Here is a 21,189-nt window from a genome sequence, read left to right as displayed (position 1 = left end):
TTTTTTCATTATTAAGTTTAAGCTACATCTAATTTTCTTAGAAATGGCTGTCATCTTTTTGTTAAGAGATGGGGGTCTTGCTATGTTGTCCAGTCTGACCTTGAACTCCTGCACTCAAGCAGTCCTCCTGCCTCAGCCTTCTGAGTACCTGGGATTCTAGGCACCAGCCCAGTGGCTGTAGCCTTTTGAGTATAGAGATCTTTTCGTTTGAAATGATACTTTGTTTTTGTCTTATAATTTTTTATCTGTAACAGGAGAAAACATAGGCTGGAGTTATTGATTATGGTACTAGGCTGTGATTTTGTAATTCTTGTCAAGTTCCCGTGCTATGAATTAGAGAAGTGTTTTTTATTTAACATAAAAACAGTAAGAAAATCAAACAAAATATGCATCAATAGCAGGTCTAAACTTTTTTTTTTTCCCCCAGAAAAAAAGTTCTAAAGTCTTAACCACTTTAAGAACTCAAGTCTATTATTTCAGTTTTAGTTTTTCATGGCATTAAAAAAAGGGCCACACCGTAGTGCCTGATTTAAAATGGGAAGGGACATTTGTTTTCTGGCTTCTTGCTGTGAGTGACACCCCCAGCCAAACTGGGGCCTAGGTACTTTCAAGGATAATTGGCTCCATGGTTTCCTTTTCGTCATTCTATCCCAGAATCAAAAGATTGTGTAAAGGAAATCAATACCTTCTAGATCCCATAATTATATAGAGCAATAATGTTTTAAACAAAAACAAACTTCAAAACCTAAAAAATTTCCCAAAGAAGGGAAAATAGAGATTTGATGGAAATCTAAAAGTAGGAGTATGATGGCTGGTCGTGGTGACTCACGCCTGTAATCCCAGCACTCTGGGAGGCTGAGGCGGGAGAATTATTTGAAGCCAGGAGTTTGGGATCAGCCTGAGCAGAGTGAGGCCCTGTCTCATCAAAAATTAGAAAAATTAGCTGGGTGTAGTGGGTACTCAGGAGGCTGAGACAGGAGAATCACTTGAGCCCAGGAATCACTAGAGCCAAATCAATGATGATGCCACAGCACTTTAGCCTAGATGACAGAGTGAGACCCTGTCTCAAAAAAAAAAAAAAAAAAACAGTAGGAGTACAGCCAAAGAAAACCAGTGTACAATTAGAAACAAAAAATAAAATTCCTCCTGCTAATCATACATCTTACCTTTAAGTCAAGGAGTTTCTGTTCCTTCAGAGACTGTTACTTAAGGTAGACATTGGAGGTGATGCTGGAAGTATAGCCGGTGGCTGGGTGAATTCCCTGGTTAGGAATTGAGGCTTTGATGTGAGCAGTGAGAGTCAATGAGAAAGGGAGAGTGACGGAGGTCCTGAAACGTAGGGAGTGGAAGAGAATGGGCAGCCCCAACTAGTGAGATCTACAAGGCTGTGGTACCACCACGGGGAGCAAGGCTTCCATTAACGCAAAGAGGTAACAGGAGTGGTGTACAGAGCAATTGAGATCTTTAAGAGAATTTTGCAACAATAGAATAGCACAGCATTTCCCTGAATGTGTCCCATGAGATTTTAATTGTTGTGGGATGATGGAGGGAGATATGGAGAGCTATACAATTTTGGGAAACACAGAGCCAAATCAAATAAAGTGGTTTCTTTCTGCAGGCTTCTCGGAACTTTTATCTCTCTCATGTGCAATATGAACTTCCAGATTTGGGTGGTAGTGGGGGCTGGATATAAAATACAGATTTAAGTATAGCAACATTTCCCAGATCTGTTTAGCCACAGGATCTTTATCCTCGGAGAACATTAAGTAGGGTGTGCTTCGGGAACTGCTGGAATTGGAGTTACAGCGGCTCCCGTAGAGGGGGTTAAGAGAGGGCAGTGGAGGATGGATAAGTCAGGAAAGGGCTAATTCAGAATGGATAAAGATGAGCTTAAAGGAGAGTGCAGCATAACAGGGACAGTCGCCTTGGACTGTGATCCGCACACAGGTGTTGAGAGGCCAAGGAGAGGGACCTGGTAAGGATGGGCAACAGAAGGGACATGCTGAACTTAGTGGGTCAACTCCTAGTAGGAACTTCAATGGAAAGTTTGTCCCTTAGATAGAGAGCCTGCCACAGGGTTATGCTTCCCCCAGATATGTCTTTTTGGAGGCAACTTCCAGTAATGTCAGAAGTTGAGGCAAGTTGGGCCAGAGTTGAAGGCTATTTCAGAAGCTCCTGTACAGGAAGACTATGCTCCAGTCTGATGGTCTCTAAACAAGATTTCCAGTAGTTGAGGAAGATGAGGAGGTAAGTGCGGCAAGTAGATGAAAATTCAGGACCTGGGACCTCCCTGAGAAAGAAGTGAACTAAAAGCTTAACATCGCCTGGGCCGTTGTGATTGTTGACCTTTTTTAAGCAAGCTTGCTGCTTGACCTGTTGGTTTGTATTCTCTCCTCCTTCATTAAACTTAGTATTTTATTTGCCTTAAGATTGTCCTAAAGCGGTTGGATGGGAAAAGAACCAGAAAGGAGGCATGGGACCGAGGATGGTGAACCTCAGTGAATGTATGGACCCTAAAAGGTATATTTTGGAAGCTGTTTTCTCTAGTGGGGCTTTTCACACACCAGGTTCTGTCAGGCTGACACCAAGTTACATAATTCAGTTCAGGGCTGCCATTTATATGGACAGGGAGTATGTTCTGCTCTCTGCCACCTAACTCTTAAGCTTGGACGTAAGAATTAGTATTAACTGTAGATACCCTGAAGGGCACACAGTTCATCTGTTCTTCTAGACATTCTAAATTTTGTTCTTGCTTCAAGTTCAGACTCTCAGACTGGTATACCTGTACTGCCTTTTAGTTCTTTATTTATTACTCTTTGGCCTTGTCCTATTGGCCCACATTGAAGGATATTATAAGAAGTATTGCAGGGAAACCAGCATTGTGTTTGAGGGTGAATGTAAGTGCATTCTTTATTAGGGAGACATGGGAGAAATTTCTGTTTTTAGTACCTGGAAAAACTTTCCTTTTAATCAGTTGGTGTGTTTTTGTTCATGGACACAATGACTGTTAGAACTGGGCATGCTTTTCTTTTCACCTTGGCTTCTGGGAGCTCAGTGTCAAATTTGTGGCCCACCACTAGCAATTGCAGATGACTACAATGGCATGAGTTCCATGTGGGAACTTTTCTCCAGCCTGCTTACCCTCAAGCTCCATCTTTGCCGTTTGATCCCAATTTCCTTATTGTTTATTTCTTGTTTTCTCCCATAACTACTTTATATTTTGGGGGCCATAAATGAGTGACTGACTGAATAAATAAATCTCTCATTTTCTAGGTTAGCCGAGTCATCAGTGGATCTAAATCTCAAATTGATGTGTTGGAGATTGGTCCCTACTTTAGATTTGGACAAGGTCGTGTCTGTCAAATGTCTGCTGCTTGGAGCTGGCACCTTGGGTTGTAATGTAGCTAGGACATTAGTGGTAAGTTCATGGGGGCCAAGTGGCACCTTTGAAGCTGTGGCTTCTCTTCTTATTTCCCTCTACATGATTGTCTTCCATCTCCCAGATTCCCCTCCCCTCCTTCTCTCCCTTCCTTCCTTTTTTCTTTTTTCAGTGTCTTTTTAGTTAGAAAAGAAATATATGCTTTTATTAAAAGCTAGAATCAGAAAATCTTCCTCCACACCCATCCCCTGTCCCACTTCCCAGAATTAAGCAGACTTCATGGATCAGTGTGCAGCAGTATCTTTCCCAGATGTTATGTTGGCATTTTTATTTAAACAGAGAGACTGTGAGCTTTGCTGTTATGTATTTATATTTATAAAAATTGCATCATAGCATACTGTCTGTAACAGGTTTTTATTTTAACTTGATAAGAAAAATAATCGTGGCTATCTTTCTATGTTTCCATACTATGTATCTGTGGTATTTTGTTATATGACTATGTCCTCAGTTTATTTAATCAATTTTAGGTTATTTTCCATTTTTTTCTATTAGAGACTCTATTCTCTATTAGAGAAGATCCTTATACTTGTATGTTTACATATCCATAGGATTATCTCTTTAGGAAAAAAGCCCTAGATGTGGAATTGCTATGTTACAATGTACAATTTATATATATATATTATTTTAAAAACTTTTCTAAAACTGAATTACCTTCCAAAAACATTATACTAGTCTGTACTCCTAGAAACACCTGAGAGACAGAGCTTTTTTCCACACTTGCCAAAATTGGATAATATCAACTTTTAAAATCTTTGTCAACACAGTCAGTTAACAAGTAACATTTTATTGTTCTAGTATGCATTTATTTAATTAGTGAATGTGAGTTTATTTCTTTTGTCAATTAATGATCTTTGTGAAAAAATGGAAAATCATCATTTTTCCATCTTTATCAAATGCTGAATCCCCTTATATACCTGAGTTTCTTTATGGATTCTCTATTTTTACCCATTGATCTATCTTTTATTCCTACATTCCTACTCACTGTTTTAGTTGGAATTACAATAAATTTACCGATAAATTAGAAGGGAATGATGTTTTTCTGACGTTGATCCTTAGTTCCAGAAGTATGGTTTATCTGTTAATTTAATTAGATGATTTTTGTCTTTTAGTAGCTTTTTCTTTATATAGGCTTTGCACATGTCTTATTTAGTTTAAATATGTTATTTTTACATATTTAATTTTTTTTTTTCATTTAAAGATATTTTCTCCCAGTTGACCATTACTGAGATATAGGAAAGATAGTGAGTTTTGCATGTTTATCTTTATCTGGCCATTTTTCTAAGCTCTCATAGTTCTAATGGTTTTTTGTTTGACTCTTTTGAATTCTATAGGTTGATAGTATTCCTCACTAACATTTATATCTGTTTCTTTTCCCGTCTTACAAGATTGGCTCGAACTCCGTAGTAATGTTGAGCATAGCAGTGGGAGTTGACGTCTTTGTTTTGTTAATGGCTTTAATGAGAATGCCTCTTGTTTTTACCGTTAATTTTGATAGTGTTTTCTGCTAAATGTTTTTTATAAGTTAAAGAAGGTGATTTCTGTTTCTGTGCATTTATATCAGAAATCAATGTTGAGCTTTATCAGCTACATCTATCAAGATAATCAAAGTATTCTAATGTTGAGCTTTCCTAGAATAAACCCTATTTGTCCATGGTATCTTATTCTTCTCATATCCTCTGGAGTTCAGTTGGCAATATTTTATTTATAAAATTTACATCTGAATTCATAAGTTGGTCTATAAGTAATGTTTTTCCTTGTTCTGTCTTTGTATTTTTTAGAGCTGAGTTATGCTAGCTTTAAAAAATAAATGTAAAACTTTCTGCCTTTTTCTAAGCTCCAGAACAGTTTAAATATATGAATTATCTGTTCCTTGATGGTTAGCTAAAATTCAGTTATAAGTCCATCTGGGCCTGATGCCTTTGGAATTTTATTGGTTGCAGGGGGTGCAGGGAATCTTTGGGAACTTTTGTTTCTCTGATGACTTACCTTTTTAGATTTTATGCCGCTTTTGAGTCCATTTGTTTTCCTAGACTATCATGCATTTCATCTAACTTTAAAAATTAATTGACATTAAATACATATGGTATTCTCTTATCACCTTTTAAATCTTCTCTTTATCTTTTTAAAAATCTTTCCACATTCCTAATATATATTTGTATTTTCTTTTTTCTCTTATTCAGCCTTGCCAGAGAGGCTAGTCTAGTTTATGTCTTTTTGGAGCACTAAATACTTAATTTATGTATTAGTTCTATAATTTTTTAAATTTTGTTTTGCTCTCAGATTCATTAATGTCTACTTTTTTCTTTATTAATTTTTTCTTCCTTTTGTGGAATTTATTTTATTGTCTCTTTCTAGCTTCTAGAATTATTAGGTGCTTAGATTTTCTTAACAGTTTGAAAAATTATAAAGTCAGCATACATACATTATAGAAAATTTGTAAAGCGTAAGTCATAAAGGAGGAAAGAAGACACACACATTGTCCTACCACTTTTTTTACTTATCTCCTTCTAGTGTTTGTTTAATATGTATTGTTAGATATTATTTGATATATAATAATACCCCTTGCTTTTACAATTAGCATTATAAATACTTTCCTATGAAGCAATTTTTTTTTTTTTTTTTTTTTTTTGGAAACAGGGTCTTGCTGTGTTACGCAGGCTGGGCATGAACTTGCTATCTTCCCACTTCAGCCTCCTAAGTAGCTGGGACTATGGGGGCATGCCACCACACCTGGCTAAATCCTTCCTAATGGCTACAGAATATGCCTCCTTATATGATGAAATATAATTTACTGAAATATTCCCCTAATGTTTGGCATTAACATTGTTTCCATTGGCCAGGCACGGTAGCTCACGCCTATAATCCTAGCACTCTGGGAGGCTGAGACAGGAGGATTGCTTGAGCTCAGGAGTTTGAGACCAGCCTGAGCAAGAGTAAGGCCTTGTTTCTACTAAAAATAGAAAAATTAGCCAGGCATGGTGGTGCTCACCTGTAGTCCCAGCTACTCGGGAGGCTGAGGCAGGAGGATCGCTTGAGCCCAAGGGTTTGAGGTTGCTGTGAGCTAGGCTGATGCCACAGCACTCTACTCAGGGCAACAGAGTGAGACTCTATCTTAAAAAACAAACAAACAAAAACATTGTTTACAATTTTTTACAATTATAAATTGTGTTGCAAACAATATCTTTGTGATTGCATCTTTGTTAGTATGTCAGATTATTTCTTAGGATAAATTGCTGGAAGTAGGTCATAGGATATGAGTATTTTTAAGATTCTAGAAACATTGCCAAATTATTTTCCAGAAAAATGACACCAGTTTAACATTCTTAACCAGTAAGATGGTTTTCTCACCACCATATTGTCATCAGCATTGAGTATTGTAATTTTCTTTAATCTTTGCAGATTAGCCATTTAAATTGTATAGTATTCCAGGAAGCCAAAAGTTAAGTGTGCAAATACACCTGCATGTTACTAACCTATGGCATGTTTGTAATGTATCTGGCTTTCTTACCACTGCCCAGCACGTTTCCAGACTGCCTTCTTTGCTGTCCACTCAGAAGTTGCTTTCAGGAGTGCAAAAATACTTCACAAATAAATATCCCCAAAGCAAGCACAAATGACGTTTGGATTTTCCATACCTTTATTTCCCCTCCATGGTGGGTTGCTTAGCTGGTGAAAATAACTTACAAAACTGGATGGGTAGACCAAAAGGTTGCCAGTGGTCTACAAATGCCCAGTCTACACTGTGCTTATGAAAGGTGGATTCTGGCCTGTCATTCTCAACTTTGAAAAAGAATCTTGGATCCTTGTTGACTGTCCTCTAAAGCCATCCCGTCATTCTAATTGAGTCTTAACAGTTTCTAATGAAAGAATATGGAAGTAAGATAGAGCAGAATCTTGCTTTCTAGCCAGTCATGGCAGAACTTTTCTTAGGTTTCTATGCTTATTTACCATTAACCAAAGTACACCCACCCTACCCCACCCCCCAAAAGTAGACATCTTCATTTGGTTACAGGTGTGGAGATCTCATTCAATCCTTACCATTAACCAGATGTATGACCTTAGTCAAGCCACTTACCTTTCCTGGGCTTCAGTTTCCTTATCTGTAAAACAAGATGATTGGACTAAGGATTTTAGAGATCCCATCCAACTTTAAAATTGTATGGTTCTATAAAACTTTATAGGAGACATAATTGAAGTCTATGAAATCATGAAAACTATTTCTAAGAATATAGAATTGTTCCCTAAACAACAAAGTGAGTTTTTTTTGAGACAGAGTCTCACTTTGTTGCTCGGGCTAGAGTGCCGTGGCGTCAGCCTAGCTCACAGCAACCTCAAACTCTTGGGCTCAAGCGATCCTCCTGCCCCAGCCTCCCGAGTAGCTGGGACTACAGGCATGTGCCACCATGCCCGGCTAATATTTTCTATATATTTTTAGCTGTCCAATTAATTTCTTTCTATTTTTGGTAGAGACGGGGTCTTGCTCTTGCTCAGGCTGGTCTCTAACTCTTGAGCTCAAACAATCCGCCCACCTCGGCCTCTGAGAGAGCTAGGATTACAGGCGTGAACCACCGTGCCCGGCCCAGATCCACTCTTGCATTTAAAAAAATCTCATTACTGCAGGAAACTAGGCACTGAGTATATAATTATTTTGTTTTTTAAGGGAAGTCAATATTCTGTTTATCAAAAACTGAATTTGTACAATTCAAATTCTGAAGTTTCCTGTATTTTAAGGTTCTCAAGCTGCTCCAAAGCAATTCCTCTTTTGAGATTTCAAGAGCTACACACCCTGTGAAAGAGTCACCAGAAACACACCCTGATCTGTTCCCACACAGGGCTGGGGCGTCAGACACATCACATTTGTGGACAATGCCAAGATCTCCTACTCCAATCCTGTGAGGCAGCCTCTCTATGAGTTTGAAGATTGCCTAGGAAGTGGCAGGCCAAAGGCTCTGGCTGCAGCAGACCGGCTCCAGAAAATATTCCCCGGAGTGGTATGTTGATGCTTCAGGGGAACGTCAGAGACTTTCTCCCATATCTTTAAAAGTTTAAGTCTTGGGGAATGAGGCTCTGTGGTATTGGTGAAACAGATTCAAACATCTGTCAGTCCCTACCAGGTGCTCTTCATGTGGCTGGGCCTCTGTTTCCTCTTCTCAGAGATAAGGATTAAAAAACATGACAAAAATCTCATATATTCTTGCGAAAATGAAAAATGAAGAATGTGAAGAAATGTTTTGTAAGTTGCAAAGCATTGTATGAGTTTAAGTTGCGGAATTTGGGGGTAAGTATATTTTTATATGCTGCCCAGTTCCAAAGGAATTTATAGCAGCTTGGATCTAAGATAATACTTTTCCTCCATTACCAGAACATGATAGTTACTTAGTATAGGTTTATGAAATTAAATTGAATGCAAGTCTTTGTGGGAGAAAGATTGTGCTGAAAGTTTTAGCTTTTTGCTCTATTTGCTTCTTGTTTTTGAGTTACATCATTTACTTTAGAAACATCAGATAACAAGAAAAAAGTCATTCAGCTCATGTGATTCAAAATATTGGGAGTTTTTTTTCCCCTAGGGTCAACCAGCAGAAGAGATTCTGCAGCTTGAATGCTTAATCAATTATCTGGCAGGAGTTAGATCAGGTGTCTGCAAAGCATCTGCTTATACTTAAAATGTCACAAGGGGCTCTCAGCCCTAGCCAAAAAAAAGCCCACGTTCTCAAAGTTTTTCTCTTTAGCCACTTACTTTTAAATTCCTTCATTTTAGAAAGCTTTGCTTTAGAAGCAACATTAATGGTCTGTCCATTTCACCAATGTCCCTGAGGAACATCATTTATTGGGTTTAATTCAATAGTATTGATCAGCCACCCACTATGTACCCAGCTATGTGCTGGATGCCAGAAGAAATAAGAGAAAGTTGCAACCTTGTCATTAAGAAGGCATATTAGTGCCAATATTGCATATCACACAATCCCAAAATCTCAGTGGCTTCCAATTGCAAACGTTTATTTCATGCCCATCAGGGTGCAGGTTGGATGTGGTTTATCTGCTGAGGTGTTGAGTCAAGTTCTGACCTGCTATATATGTCATTGTTTCAAAATCCAGGTTAAAGGAGAAGCAGTCATCTGGGTCCTGCTCTTCTTATGGTAGAAGCTGTAAGCTTAAAAGGATTGGTGATTATCTGCCTCTTAAAGTCTTAGCTCAACAATGGCACAGTGCAGTGTCTTCCATTTCTATTGCCAAAGCCAGTCACAGGGCCAAGCCCAAAGTCAGTGGATCGGTCAGTATACTCTGCCTTCCTAGTACAAGATTCTGCAAAATCATGTTGCAAAGGGTGTGGATACATAATTCTACTACAGGGTGGAAGTGCAGAGTTGGGAAGAATAATTCAGTGTATCACTGGAGAATATTATGAACCCTTGCGGCCCAGACAGACTGGGTTTTGAATCTGAGCTCTGCCACTTAGTAGTTACTTGAAATTTTTGCTTACCCAAATCCTAGCCATTGTCAATGACCCAGTACAATTCCTTCTATTTATTTGTTGAGCTATTCTATTACATACACACTTATCAGATAATTTACTTAAGGCCTACTGTGTGCCAGGGACAGGGAATCTAGGCAGACATAGCTCCCTCTCGCCTGAATGGAACTCATAGTCTAGTGAGGGAGATGGTCATTAACAAATCGTTTGACGAATAATTATAATTATAATATGCGCATGAAGCAGGAGCTCAGTTGCCATGAGAATGTATAACAGGAAGGCCTGACCTAGACTGGGGCTGGGGGTGGAGTCATGGAAGACTTCTTAAGGAAACGAAACCCTGAAGGATGAGTGGGAGCTAGCTGGACTGAGGGTAGCAGAGCTGTCTCTGCAATCACCTGAGGTAGGAAGAAGCATGGTGCTTTTGTGGAACTGAAAGAAAATCCGGGTGGCTGAAGCATAGTGGTCAAGGAAGACTGCTAAAGTGGGAGCAAAGGCTACCATGCTGGGCCTGAGGGACCAAGTCTAGCTCTTGTTGGAAACATCAGCCCACCAGTTTCAAGCCTCTTCCTTAGCACGTACATCATGTTACTCTGTTCTCCCAGTTGGGTTATTAAGTTCTTGAGGCCAGAGTCCAAGTCCTTTATACTTTTATTCATCATGCCTTATAAATAATAGTAGATAATATACAGAACCCATCAAAGTACTAGTGTAATTCATCAAATTCATGAAAAATACTTGTGAAACTATTTAACTTATTGGTTAGCCAGGCTTAAGGAATTTCTTTTTATATGTTTGATTTAATGTAGTTTTTTCATGCAACAGTTATTTACATCCCCTTCCTCACACCAGGCATGAAAAGGCGAGGCCTAAGTGAACAAGTCATGGCCCTGCCCTCATAGAGCTTATATTCTAGTTGAGGAACTACATATTGAATAATTAAGTAAGTAATTATTTAATTACAATTGAAATATTAAGTGCTAAGGAGGTAAGTCAAGAATGCCAAGGAAATACAGAAGAATGGGACCTGTGCATGTCTGAGGGGCCAAGGAAAGCCTTTTTGTGAAAGTGACATTTGGACTGAGCTCTGAAGGCATTGATTAGGAGACTGGTTTGGGGGAGGGTGGCAAGGAGCAGAGAGTGGTGGGAGAGGCCAGAGGCCAGGAAGAACATTCCAGGGATGAAAAGTGGCCTCTTCAAGTTAAGAGGTATATTTTCTTTCTTTCTTTTTTTGAGACAGAGTCTCACTCTTTTTCCTGGGCTAGAGTGCCGTGGCGTCAGCCTAGCTCACAGTAACTTCAAACTCCTGGGCTCAAGCGATCCTCCTGCCTCCGCCTCCCGAGTAGCTGGGACTACAGGCACGCACCACCATGCCTGGCTAATTTTTTCTATTTTTAGTTGTTTGGCTAATTTCTTTCTATTTTTCGTAGAGACGGAGTCTTGCTCTTGCTCAGTCTGATCTCGAACTCCTGAGCTCAAGCAATCCTCCCGCTTCGGCTTCCCAGAGTGCTAGGATCACAGGTGTGAGCCACCGCACCCTTAAGAGGGATATTAAATGCAAACTTCCAAGATGCCTGGTTACCTGGAAAAGTTAGAGAGATCCATTCTATTAATGCAAGGTTACATAATTTATGTTATCCGTCACTTGTTCAGTTATTGAAAAACTGTAATCTCCATGCTGGAAGTCTAGTGACATTTGACTTGGAAAAAGTAATGGGTGATAAACCCTTTAAAACATTTTAAATTTTAAAATAATACATTCACAGGAAAGTGCAAAGGAATGTACCAGAAGGTCATGAGCACCGTTCACCCAGCCTCCCCTGGGTGGAAGACCTCAGAGACAGGGTGGTTTCATTGGATGGCTGGCCTGGACAACCTTTAATGCTCCCTCAGAACTAGAAAGTCTGACTTTTGGCTTTTGCTCTAAAATATACTTGACCCAAACTATCTTCTGGCCCCAGGCCTCATGTAACTCAAAGCCCAGTTCATAAGAAACTCTTGACTTTTATCTGCATGGTATTCCTTGAGTAATTCCTGCACTCCAGGATATAGGTGTCACATTGACCTTTCCAAGTGCCTTAAAAAATGCTGTGGTAAAATTAAGTTAAAATAACTGTTCCACTACAAATACCATGACTGATCTTGCGGTTGAGTTAATTGAATAAGAAAACAATTTATGTTTTATAAATCAAATTTGACTATTTGAGATCACCATATTTTTTAAGACATGGATTATGGAGCTACACTTGAGGTTTTAAAACCCAGCTCTGGACATCTGCTTCCAACTTTGATAGTAACTGATAGTGGACTAAGCTCTGCCACCATAAACAGTTATGCACTGGGGAAAACACATAAAATAACTCTTTTCAGGCAGTGAGTAGGCAGTGAGAGACCGTCGTCCTAGATAGGGCAAGAAGGAAGATTTGACCCAGCTCATTACATGGAGGCACTCTCTGGCCCATGCCAGAGCCCATGGAAGCCCAAGGAGATACTCTTGGTCTTGATGAGCTGAGGAAACAAAGTTCAAAGCAGCTGAGGTGGCTGGAATTTGGAGGATATAGTACCAGACGTGAGGGAGCTATGCAGAGGAGCTTTAGAAAACTGCCTTGGCAGCACCTTGAGTGTTTGACACAATAGTGAGCTGCACATACTCAAGGCATGACTCTTTACAGAGTTACTCTTTACATGTAAAGAGTAACTTTACAGAGTTACTCTTTACATGACTCTTTAAGCCTGGGCAGAAAATGCCGCTGGGGAGCTGTGAGCAAAACAGAGATTCCAGAGCTCCCGCAAGGCTGGGAGACATTGGAATCCCAACTCTCCAGAGTGGAGAGAGCTCACTGGATACGCTGAGCCCCTAAGTGACACCCAGAAAGGCCATAGAAGTAAAGATAAAAGCTAAGACTATAAAGCTTCTTAGAGAAAGCATCTTGGTGGTCTTGCGATGGGAAAAGATTTCTTAGGACCTAGTAAATACTGACCATAAATGAAAAATTTTATAACTTTTACTTTATCAAAATTTAAAACTTCTGCTTCTCAAAAAATGCCATTAAGAGACCAAACTGAGAAAACATTTACAGTTCATATATTTGGCAAAAACCTTTTATCCAGAATATGTAAAGAACTCCTACCACTCAAAAATAAAACAGACAAACCAGCTTTATTTTTTTTTTAAGCGACAAAAGGCTTGGACAGGTATTTACTTCATAGTAAGGATCTATGAATGGCCAGTGAACACATGAAAATGCTCAACATCAGTAATCATCAGGGAAATATGAATTAAAACCATGGAGATACATCCTTACACACCCACTAAAATGGCTAAAATTAAGAAGACTGACAATGTTAAATGTTGTCAGGCTGTGGAGCAACCAAAGCTCTCATACTTTGCTAGTAAAACAACCACTTTAGAAATTAATTCTGGCTGTTTCTCATGAAATTAAACCGACACCTACCTAATGACCCAGAAAGTACACTTTTTGATATTTACGTAAGAGCAATGAAAACATATATACACTAAAATACTAATGCAGAAATGTCCATAGGCAACTTTATTCATACTAGCCAAAATGCAGAAATAACCCAAATCACCATTAACAGGAGAATGAATAAACAAGTTGTGATATAGTCATGCAACAAAAAGGAACATACTGTCAATATAGAACAGTGTGGATGAACCTCAGAAGCATTATGCCGAGCCAAAGAAGCCAAACACAAACAAGAATGCGCTCCGGGATATCACTTACATGAGGCTCTAGAACAGGCAAAACTAGTCTGTGGCTTGTGAAGTCAGAAGAGCGGCTGTCCAGGGGTGGTGGGGACTGAGTACGCAGGGGCACAAGAGCATGTTTTGGGGTCATGGGAGTATTCTGTGTCTTCTTTTCCCCTTTATATCCTGTCCTTTTGTTGGGTCAAATTAAGCCACAGGCCCCACAATGTTCTTCAACTTGATAGGTGTGTGCAGTGGTTAATCTGCAGTTTGTCAAAATGCGTTGAACTGTACATGTGAGAGCTGTGTACTGTATTTTGTGTTCCACCTCACCCCGGCTATGTCTTTGAATCATCGGGGGAGTTTTAGAAAATATTGATACCTGGGCTCACTTTCAGAGATTCCAATTTAAATGTTCTGAGGAAAAGCCTAGGCATTAGGAATTTTTAAAACTCTCTAGATGGTTCTAACATACAGACAAGGTGGAAAACCACTGTGTTGAAATTTGCTGAATTCCAGTCTCCAGGGTGTGGACCTAACTGCTGGGCTCCTACGTCAGCTTACTGGCTGAAATTTTAGCACGTAGAGATTCATTTAGGTTAACAAAGTTTATGTGGGTAAGGATCAATTACTGTATTATTTGAAAGTCTAGAATTGGCATTGGATAATTATGCTTCCATCTTGGTGTCATTAAAATGTATGTACATAATAGCTTTTTGGATCAAGCTACCACCATTTAAAATGCTTTGTCAGTTGTAATATGCCAGTGAGCTGTTAAGGTCTTATTATTACTGTAGTTGTTTTTATTGTTGTTTATTATAGTATTTGGTACACGGTAGAAGTATGATACTTAGTGAATTGATGATATCCTGATAGCTGTCTTTGTGATGGTGTTATTGTTAAAAGGGACCGGGTTGAGAACTTTCTTCTTTCTGAAGTCCTTTCTGCCTAGTGCCCTTTCCTGCTTTACTTATAATTTTCTTTCTGATTCTTTTTGAAATTGTTGCTATCTCTTTCTTGAATTCCAGGGGTTAGGTTTAAGTTGATGATAAGGAGAAAATATCTACAATCTACAAATCAGATTTTCCATTGTAAAAAGACCTACTTGTCTTGCCCCTGGGCTATTTTTCCAGTAGGTGAGGGGTTTGGGAAAATGAATGAAAAAGCTGATGTTTTCACGCACTCACCTGTGACCATGGGTATGCAGGGGGTAGCCAAGGGTGCAGTTTGTGATTCTAGAGCACTTTTTTTTCCATGGAAAGTCAGTGTCCCTGGCTTCCTTAGCACCCATATGTGACTCACTGTTAATGTGCTGAGACTCTCTGGAGTCATCAAGGGGCACATGGTAAATTAGAGCTGTTCTAAAGCCCTTGGGGAAAATCCTAAGTCCCTACAGTTCAGGAGAACTCAGGTTGCTGGGCAGCTTCTACTTTTGGACAGAGAATGAAGCCTCACTTCTATATCACACTCTACTATCACCCACCCCAACCCCTTCTCCCCTCCTCCAGTATCAACACACTCATTAGTAGATATTTCTGGCTGTAAGTTAGCAAGTAAAGTTTTTAAAAAATGCTTATATTCCTGAGAGGATTAAGGCATGACTATCAGTCGTTCTAACCTTATGTGAATTTATTAAATTATTTTTGCTAGAACACCCCATTTGGAGATGTTATACACTAAGGAAATGGAGGGGAGGGTAATTTGGGAGCAAGAAGAGAAAGACAGCCTGTCTGGAAAGAGGGAACTTGAGCAGGCAGAGGGTGTTGTGACAGGTTTCTTGGCCTCAGATGGTAGGAAAGGGCCATAGATAAACAGTTTTCTCTAGTGTCCTCCTGACCTCAGATGGGAAGTGCCCTCGTCTATTCTGGAACTATGATGCATATGTCTCTGCTTGCTGCCTTATCCTGCCTCAGGGGCCCTGGGTGACAGGTTGAGGTGGTCTAGGATGCACAGGTGAAGAAGGTGGGGGGCACAGATAGGGTGAGGGAAAATCAGCATAATCGTGCACAGGGAAATTTCTGGTACAGGTGACCATGTATACATGCTAGTAGCTGTGGGGAAGCGTGGGCTCTGAGATATTGCCTGTACCTAATACATAAGTATATCTGGGTGTTTCCGTAGAATGCCAGAGGGTTCAACATGAGCATCCCCATGCCTGGACATCCCGTTAACTTCTCCAGTGTCACCCTAGAGCAAGCCCGCAGGGATGTGGAGCAGTTGGAGCAGCTCATCGAAAGCCACGATGTCATTTTCCTGTTAATGGACACCAGGGAGAGCCGGTGGCTTCCTGCTGTCATTGCTGCAAGCAAGAGAAAGGTACAGTAAGCCCGGTGCCGTGGCATGCACTTTCAGTCCCAGCTACTAAGAAGGATGAGGCAGGAGCATCGCTTGAGGCCAGCCTGGGCAACACAGTGAGACCCCATCTCTAAAAAAAAAGAAGTTAAAAAAAAAAAAGAGAGAAAAGTAGAGTGCTAGGGTACTCATCTCTGATCATGACTTAATGCACCACCACTCCAGAGGGAGAAGTGCTCCCAACCCTTCCCCACACCAGGAAAGAGGTGTGACTTGTATGACCTCGTAGCATAGTGCCAAAGGGCTTTCCCGGCAGACTCTGTCTTTGCCTCACATGCCATCGCCCAATATAATAGGTGTTGTCTACTGCTTAATTTTCATAACAGTCCTTTGAGGTACTCTACCCTGGAAGGTATACCATATTACATTAAAATGCAAGCTCCCAGAGAACAAAGACTTTGTCTTATTTACTACTATTAATATTTGGGTAGTGACAACTTCCAAGGGCCAACAGTATTGAACAGTTCACTAAATCATGGTACATATCTGTGATGGAATAGTATGCAGTCATTCACAGTTACGTTTTCAAAAGATTTTAATAATATGGAGAATACCACATTATGTTAAATAAGCAAGACACAATATTATATATATTTTATATCAATTATGTTTATATATAAACATTTATATATGCCTGGCCCCCCACCTCGTGCTCTATAGAGAGAGGAGAGAGAAAAGGGCAAGAAGAAGGAAGAAAGGGAGGGAATGGGAGGGAAAGGGGGAAAATAGTAGGATGAAATGCCCTAAACTATTAATAGTAATTATTTGGGCTGTGGGTAATGAGTGATTTTTATTTTCATTTCTAATATGGTATTTCTTTATTTTTCAAACTTTCCATGTGATCAGAAATTTGGAAGAACAAGTTAAATTACAACTAAGAAAAGTTTTTGTAGTATAAATGAAAAAATCTGTCCCTTAAAAATCTATGTGGAGGGTGAATTAGATGGTACGTGAATTATATCTCAGTAAAGCTGTTACAAAAACAAATCTATGTGGACATGTGAGAACACAGCATAATGGCAGAAAGAATGGGTTTGAGGACTCTATGGACTTGGCTTTATATACCTGCTTCTTACCACTAAGTGACCTTGGGGAAGCTGTAGAACTGGCTTCTCTGACTTGCAGTGTCCTCATCTGTAAATGAGACGTGTTTGTTAGGAGTTTTAAATGAGAGTAAATGAGATAGTTTATGTTAATCACATTAAGTCTTTTGTACTTAATAAGTCCTCAGTGTTCAGTAGCTTTTACCATGATTAGCTTTTAGAATCTAATTACACTTATATGCAAAAAATAAATTTTAAAAAGTTTAGATTTTTAATTTTTTCACCAAATAAGGAATTAACCATGCCTTGAAATATATGTGTCTTTTAACTCTTTTTTTATTCCTTGAAACCTGCAGCTGGTCATCAATGCTGCCTTGGGATTTGACACATTTGTTGTCATGAGACATGGCCTGAAGAAACCAAAGCATCAGGGAGCCGGGGACTTGTGTCCAAGCCAACCTATGGCATCTGCCGACATCCTGGGCTCATCACTTTTTGCCAACATCCCTGGCTATAAGCTTGGCTGCTATTTCTGCAATGATGTGGTGGCCCCGGGAGATGTAAGTAGATTTCTTTGTAGTTCCAAATATTTCCTATGACCATGTTGGGCACTGAGGCAGAGAGACCAGCTCTTTCATTGAGACTAAATACTGTCTTTTAACAGAAAGAAGAATTCTCCAATTTGGGGAGAATGGTATTATCCCACTGTGAGCCTCGATTGGCATCATCAACTGTACAGCTGTTTTTTGTTCACCAGTATAAATGCAGTTACAAACCATTTTTGTGAAAAACTCGGTGAGGAAACCATAGCATAGACTGGTCCCTGATAGCATCCAGCATTGCTCCTGTGCTTATCTTAATAAAAAGAGCATTAAAAATGAGGAATCTAGGGGCTAGGTGTGGTGGCTCATGCCTGTAATCCTAGCACTTTGAGAGGCTGTGGCAAGAGGATCGCTTGAGGTCAGGAGCACAAGACCAGCCCGAGCAACAGCGAGACACCATCTCTACTAAAAATAGAAAAAATTAGCCAGTTGCAGTGGTGCCTGCCTATAGTCCCAGCCACTTGGGAGGCTGTGGCAGGAGGATTTCTTGAGCCCAGGAGTGTGAGGTTGCTGTGAGCTATGATGAACGCCACTGCACTACATCCCAAATGACAGATTGAGACCCTTCACCGAAAAAAAAAAAAAAAGAGGAGTCTAAAGACCCAGATTCCATCCAGCCCTTTATACTACCTCACAGGCAATTCTGAATAAGTCTCTTAGGTTCCCTGTGCCTCTGCAAAATGTGAGTGGGGCATAGGCTAACAGATTTAGCAAGTAAAAATACAGGATTCCAGCTAACTTTGAATTTCAGATAAGTAACGAATAATTTTTTGGTATAAATATGCCCCATGCAATATTTGAGACCTCCTCATACTAAAAAATTATTTATTGTTTATCCAAAATTCAAATTTAACTGCACATCTTGTATTTTATCTGGCAACCCTAGTAGGGGAGGGAAGAATACTTGCCCTGTCAACTCACTGTGCAAAGTGGGTCAAGTGTGAAAGTGCTTCAAACAGCAAGACCACACTGTACAAATATAAGATTCTGGAGCTTTCATGACACCACACAAGCCAGTCTGTAGGAATGTTTTTTTTATTAGCAGAACAGATAGTAATTTCCAGTGAAGCAAAGCAGAGATGTTTTCTGTACCCTCCCTTCTATTTTTCCTTTCTTTTAAAACTTGTTCCTTATTAACTCAGACCTCTTTTGGATGACTGGCTTTTATGTTTTCGCAATGTAATGGAAATTTAAGAGAAGATAACCATTCTCTTATGTGAAGAAGGGTGGCTTGATGATCTCCATCATGGTGTTATCATATACAACTGGTCTTGCTATTTAGTTATTGCCAACAGATTGGATTAAGGGGCCATTGCCGTAAAGTCACATCTATTCATAAGGTGAAATTTTCAGAGTCAAAATTATCTCTTAACACCTCTTAATTTGCCCACAGTAGGAAGGTTAGAATTTCGTTGGTTGAACCAGTGAAGGCTTGTGTTTGGAGCCATGTTGTAGAAAAAATACTTGTAGTTAAACCTTAGGATCATACTCAGAGTGAGGAGATGCCCATGTTGTTAGAGGCACGTAGGAACTGAGGACTGCAGGAATAGTAAATTACTGCTCCCATCTTACACTCTGAGACATTAACTCAGTTAGAATGGCAGGGTGAATCACCTGCACTATTCAAATTATTATTCCTCTCTGTGTCTGTCTGTCTGTCTGTCTGTCTTGTGACTGCCAAGCACAATGGAATGGAATTGAGTCAGTTAATGGCGCACATGATGCAGCTGTGCTATATGAGGCAGCTAAGCCCCATTTTTGATTGCTATCACCTGATATTTAATTTGTTTAAGCTGCTAATCCTTTTAAGCACATTGCCTCATTTAGTTACCTAAATTGTATAATTTGTTTATCTTGATAATCCCAAGAAATGATGTTATTTGAGGCTGGATGTACTTTGCCAACAATGAGCATCTGGTTATATTTTAAAGCTTTATCATAGAGGAGTTTCATGCTTCAGACAGCTAGAGTTAAGTGGACTAGAACTTTCAGCACACATTAGTGATTGTTTCTCTGCAGTCCACCAGAGACCGGACCTTGGACCAGCAATGCACTGTGAGTCGCCCAGGACTGGCCATGATTGCAGGAGCCCTGGCAGTGGAATTGATGGTTTCTGTTTTGCAGCATCCGGAAGGGTGAGTTTGGTGGTAGGAGATGGGTGTTTAAACAAAGAAAGCTTTTGTAGGCGTTTGTCTTCAGCGTCTCCCTTGGCCTTTGCTCAGTCTTACTTTTCTGAGAATTTTATTGCTCTTTCTATCCTCAAAAAAACAAGACTAAAAAAACCGGGTCTGGTTCTTTGGCCTGAAAGAAGTTGTCATGGAATCTTTGGGGCTACATCTCTGCATCCTTCTGGAGTTGAATTCTTCTAGAGTTATTTGGAAACTGATAATGAGGAAGAATAAAAATTTTGGTAGAGACCTTAGGACTTTCATGCTTTTATTCTGTTAGTAAATTTTGGTTTTCTTATCCCTGAACACTTGCAAGGGAATACAGAAATCATTGATGTTAGAAATTGTATTCAGCTTCAGTGATGTAGCCAAATGAGGCTGTATCTTTCTTATGGAGCAAGAAGTTCAGAGGCAAGCAGTCCAGGGCTGGTACAAAGGCTGCATTATGAGATCAGGATCTTGAGTTCCTTCTTCTCACTTAGCCACTCTTAGCTTTCTCCCTATGCTTGTCACCTTGTGGTCACAGGATGGCTGCTTTACCTTCAGTATTGCTTCTGTATTATAGTTTAGAAGAAAGGCATGACGAAAGGATAAAAGTTGTGGTCAGCTGAGTCTGCCCCTTTTTAAAGAGCTTTCCTGGAAAACTAACTCATTGATTTAATTCCCGTATCACATAGCCACTCCTAGTTGCAAGGAAGACTGCCAGTTGCAATTTTTTTTTTTTTTTTGGCTGGGCACATTGCCTCTCTGAATAAAATTCTGGTAAGGTAGAAGAGGAGAATGGATGTTGGATTGGCAACCAGCAGTGTTGCGCACTCATTTTAAAATTTTCTTTATATTTTAAACCCCAGGCAATATTATTATTGTTACATAATTGGTATTTGTTTAGTTTTGCTAACACAGTTTTTTCTTAAAATATTGCTTCTACCCTATTCTCTCTTTCTGTTTTCTTTTTGAGACTGCAATTGCATGTCAGCTAGAATCAACCTATGTGTCCTTCATGCTTTTTTTCTGTATTTTCAATCATTTTGTCTTTCCTTGCTTCAGTATGGCTGTTTTTGACTTAGCTTCTAGTTTACTAATTCTCTCTTCCTCTGTGAATAATATGTGTTAAAACCATCCATCAGGTTTTTAATTTTTTTTTTTTTTTTTGAGACAGAGTCTCACTGTGTTGCCCGGGCTAGAGTGCCATGGCGTCATCCTAGCTCACAGCAACCTCAAACTCCTGGGCTCAAGCAATCCTTCTGCCTCAGCCTCCCGAGTAGCTGGGACTACAGGCATGTGCCACCATGCCTGGCTAATTTTTCCTATATATTTTTAGTTGTCCGATTAATTTCTTTCTATTTTTAGTAGAGACGGGGTCTTGCTCTTGCTCAGGTTGGTTTCGAACTGAGCTCAATCAGC

The 21,189-nt window shown here is 39.7% G+C and overlaps 1 protein-coding gene across 5 annotated transcripts in view; it reads left to right on the top strand.

The window, feature by feature from the left end:
- The window catches only part of ATG7 (autophagy related 7), a 245,173-nt gene that overhangs the window by 49,486 nt on the left and 174,498 nt on the right, over positions 1–21,189 (top strand). For all 5 annotated transcript variants that reach the window (XM_012655167.1, XM_012655163.1, XM_012655164.1 and 2 more), the window contains exons 10-15: positions 2,430–2,520; positions 3,274–3,418; positions 8,272–8,430; positions 15,742–15,936; positions 17,372–17,575; positions 19,637–19,752. In XM_012655167.1, coding sequence (XP_012510621.1) covers positions 2,430–2,520; positions 3,274–3,418; positions 8,272–8,430; positions 15,742–15,936; positions 17,372–17,575; positions 19,637–19,752 — 910 coding nt within the window. The remainder of the gene's footprint in view (positions 1–2,429; positions 2,521–3,273; positions 3,419–8,271; positions 8,431–15,741; positions 15,937–17,371; positions 17,576–19,636; positions 19,753–21,189) is intronic.

The sequence above is a fragment of the Propithecus coquereli genome, unplaced genomic scaffold (genome assembly GCF_000956105.1).
Source record: "Propithecus coquereli isolate 6110/MARCELLA unplaced genomic scaffold, Pcoq_1.0 Scaffold461, whole genome shotgun sequence".
Classification (NCBI taxonomy): Eukaryota; Metazoa; Chordata; class Mammalia; order Primates; family Indriidae; genus Propithecus; species Propithecus coquereli.
Note: the sequence above shows the minus strand (reverse complement) of the source record. Positions and strands in the feature narration are given on the sequence as shown.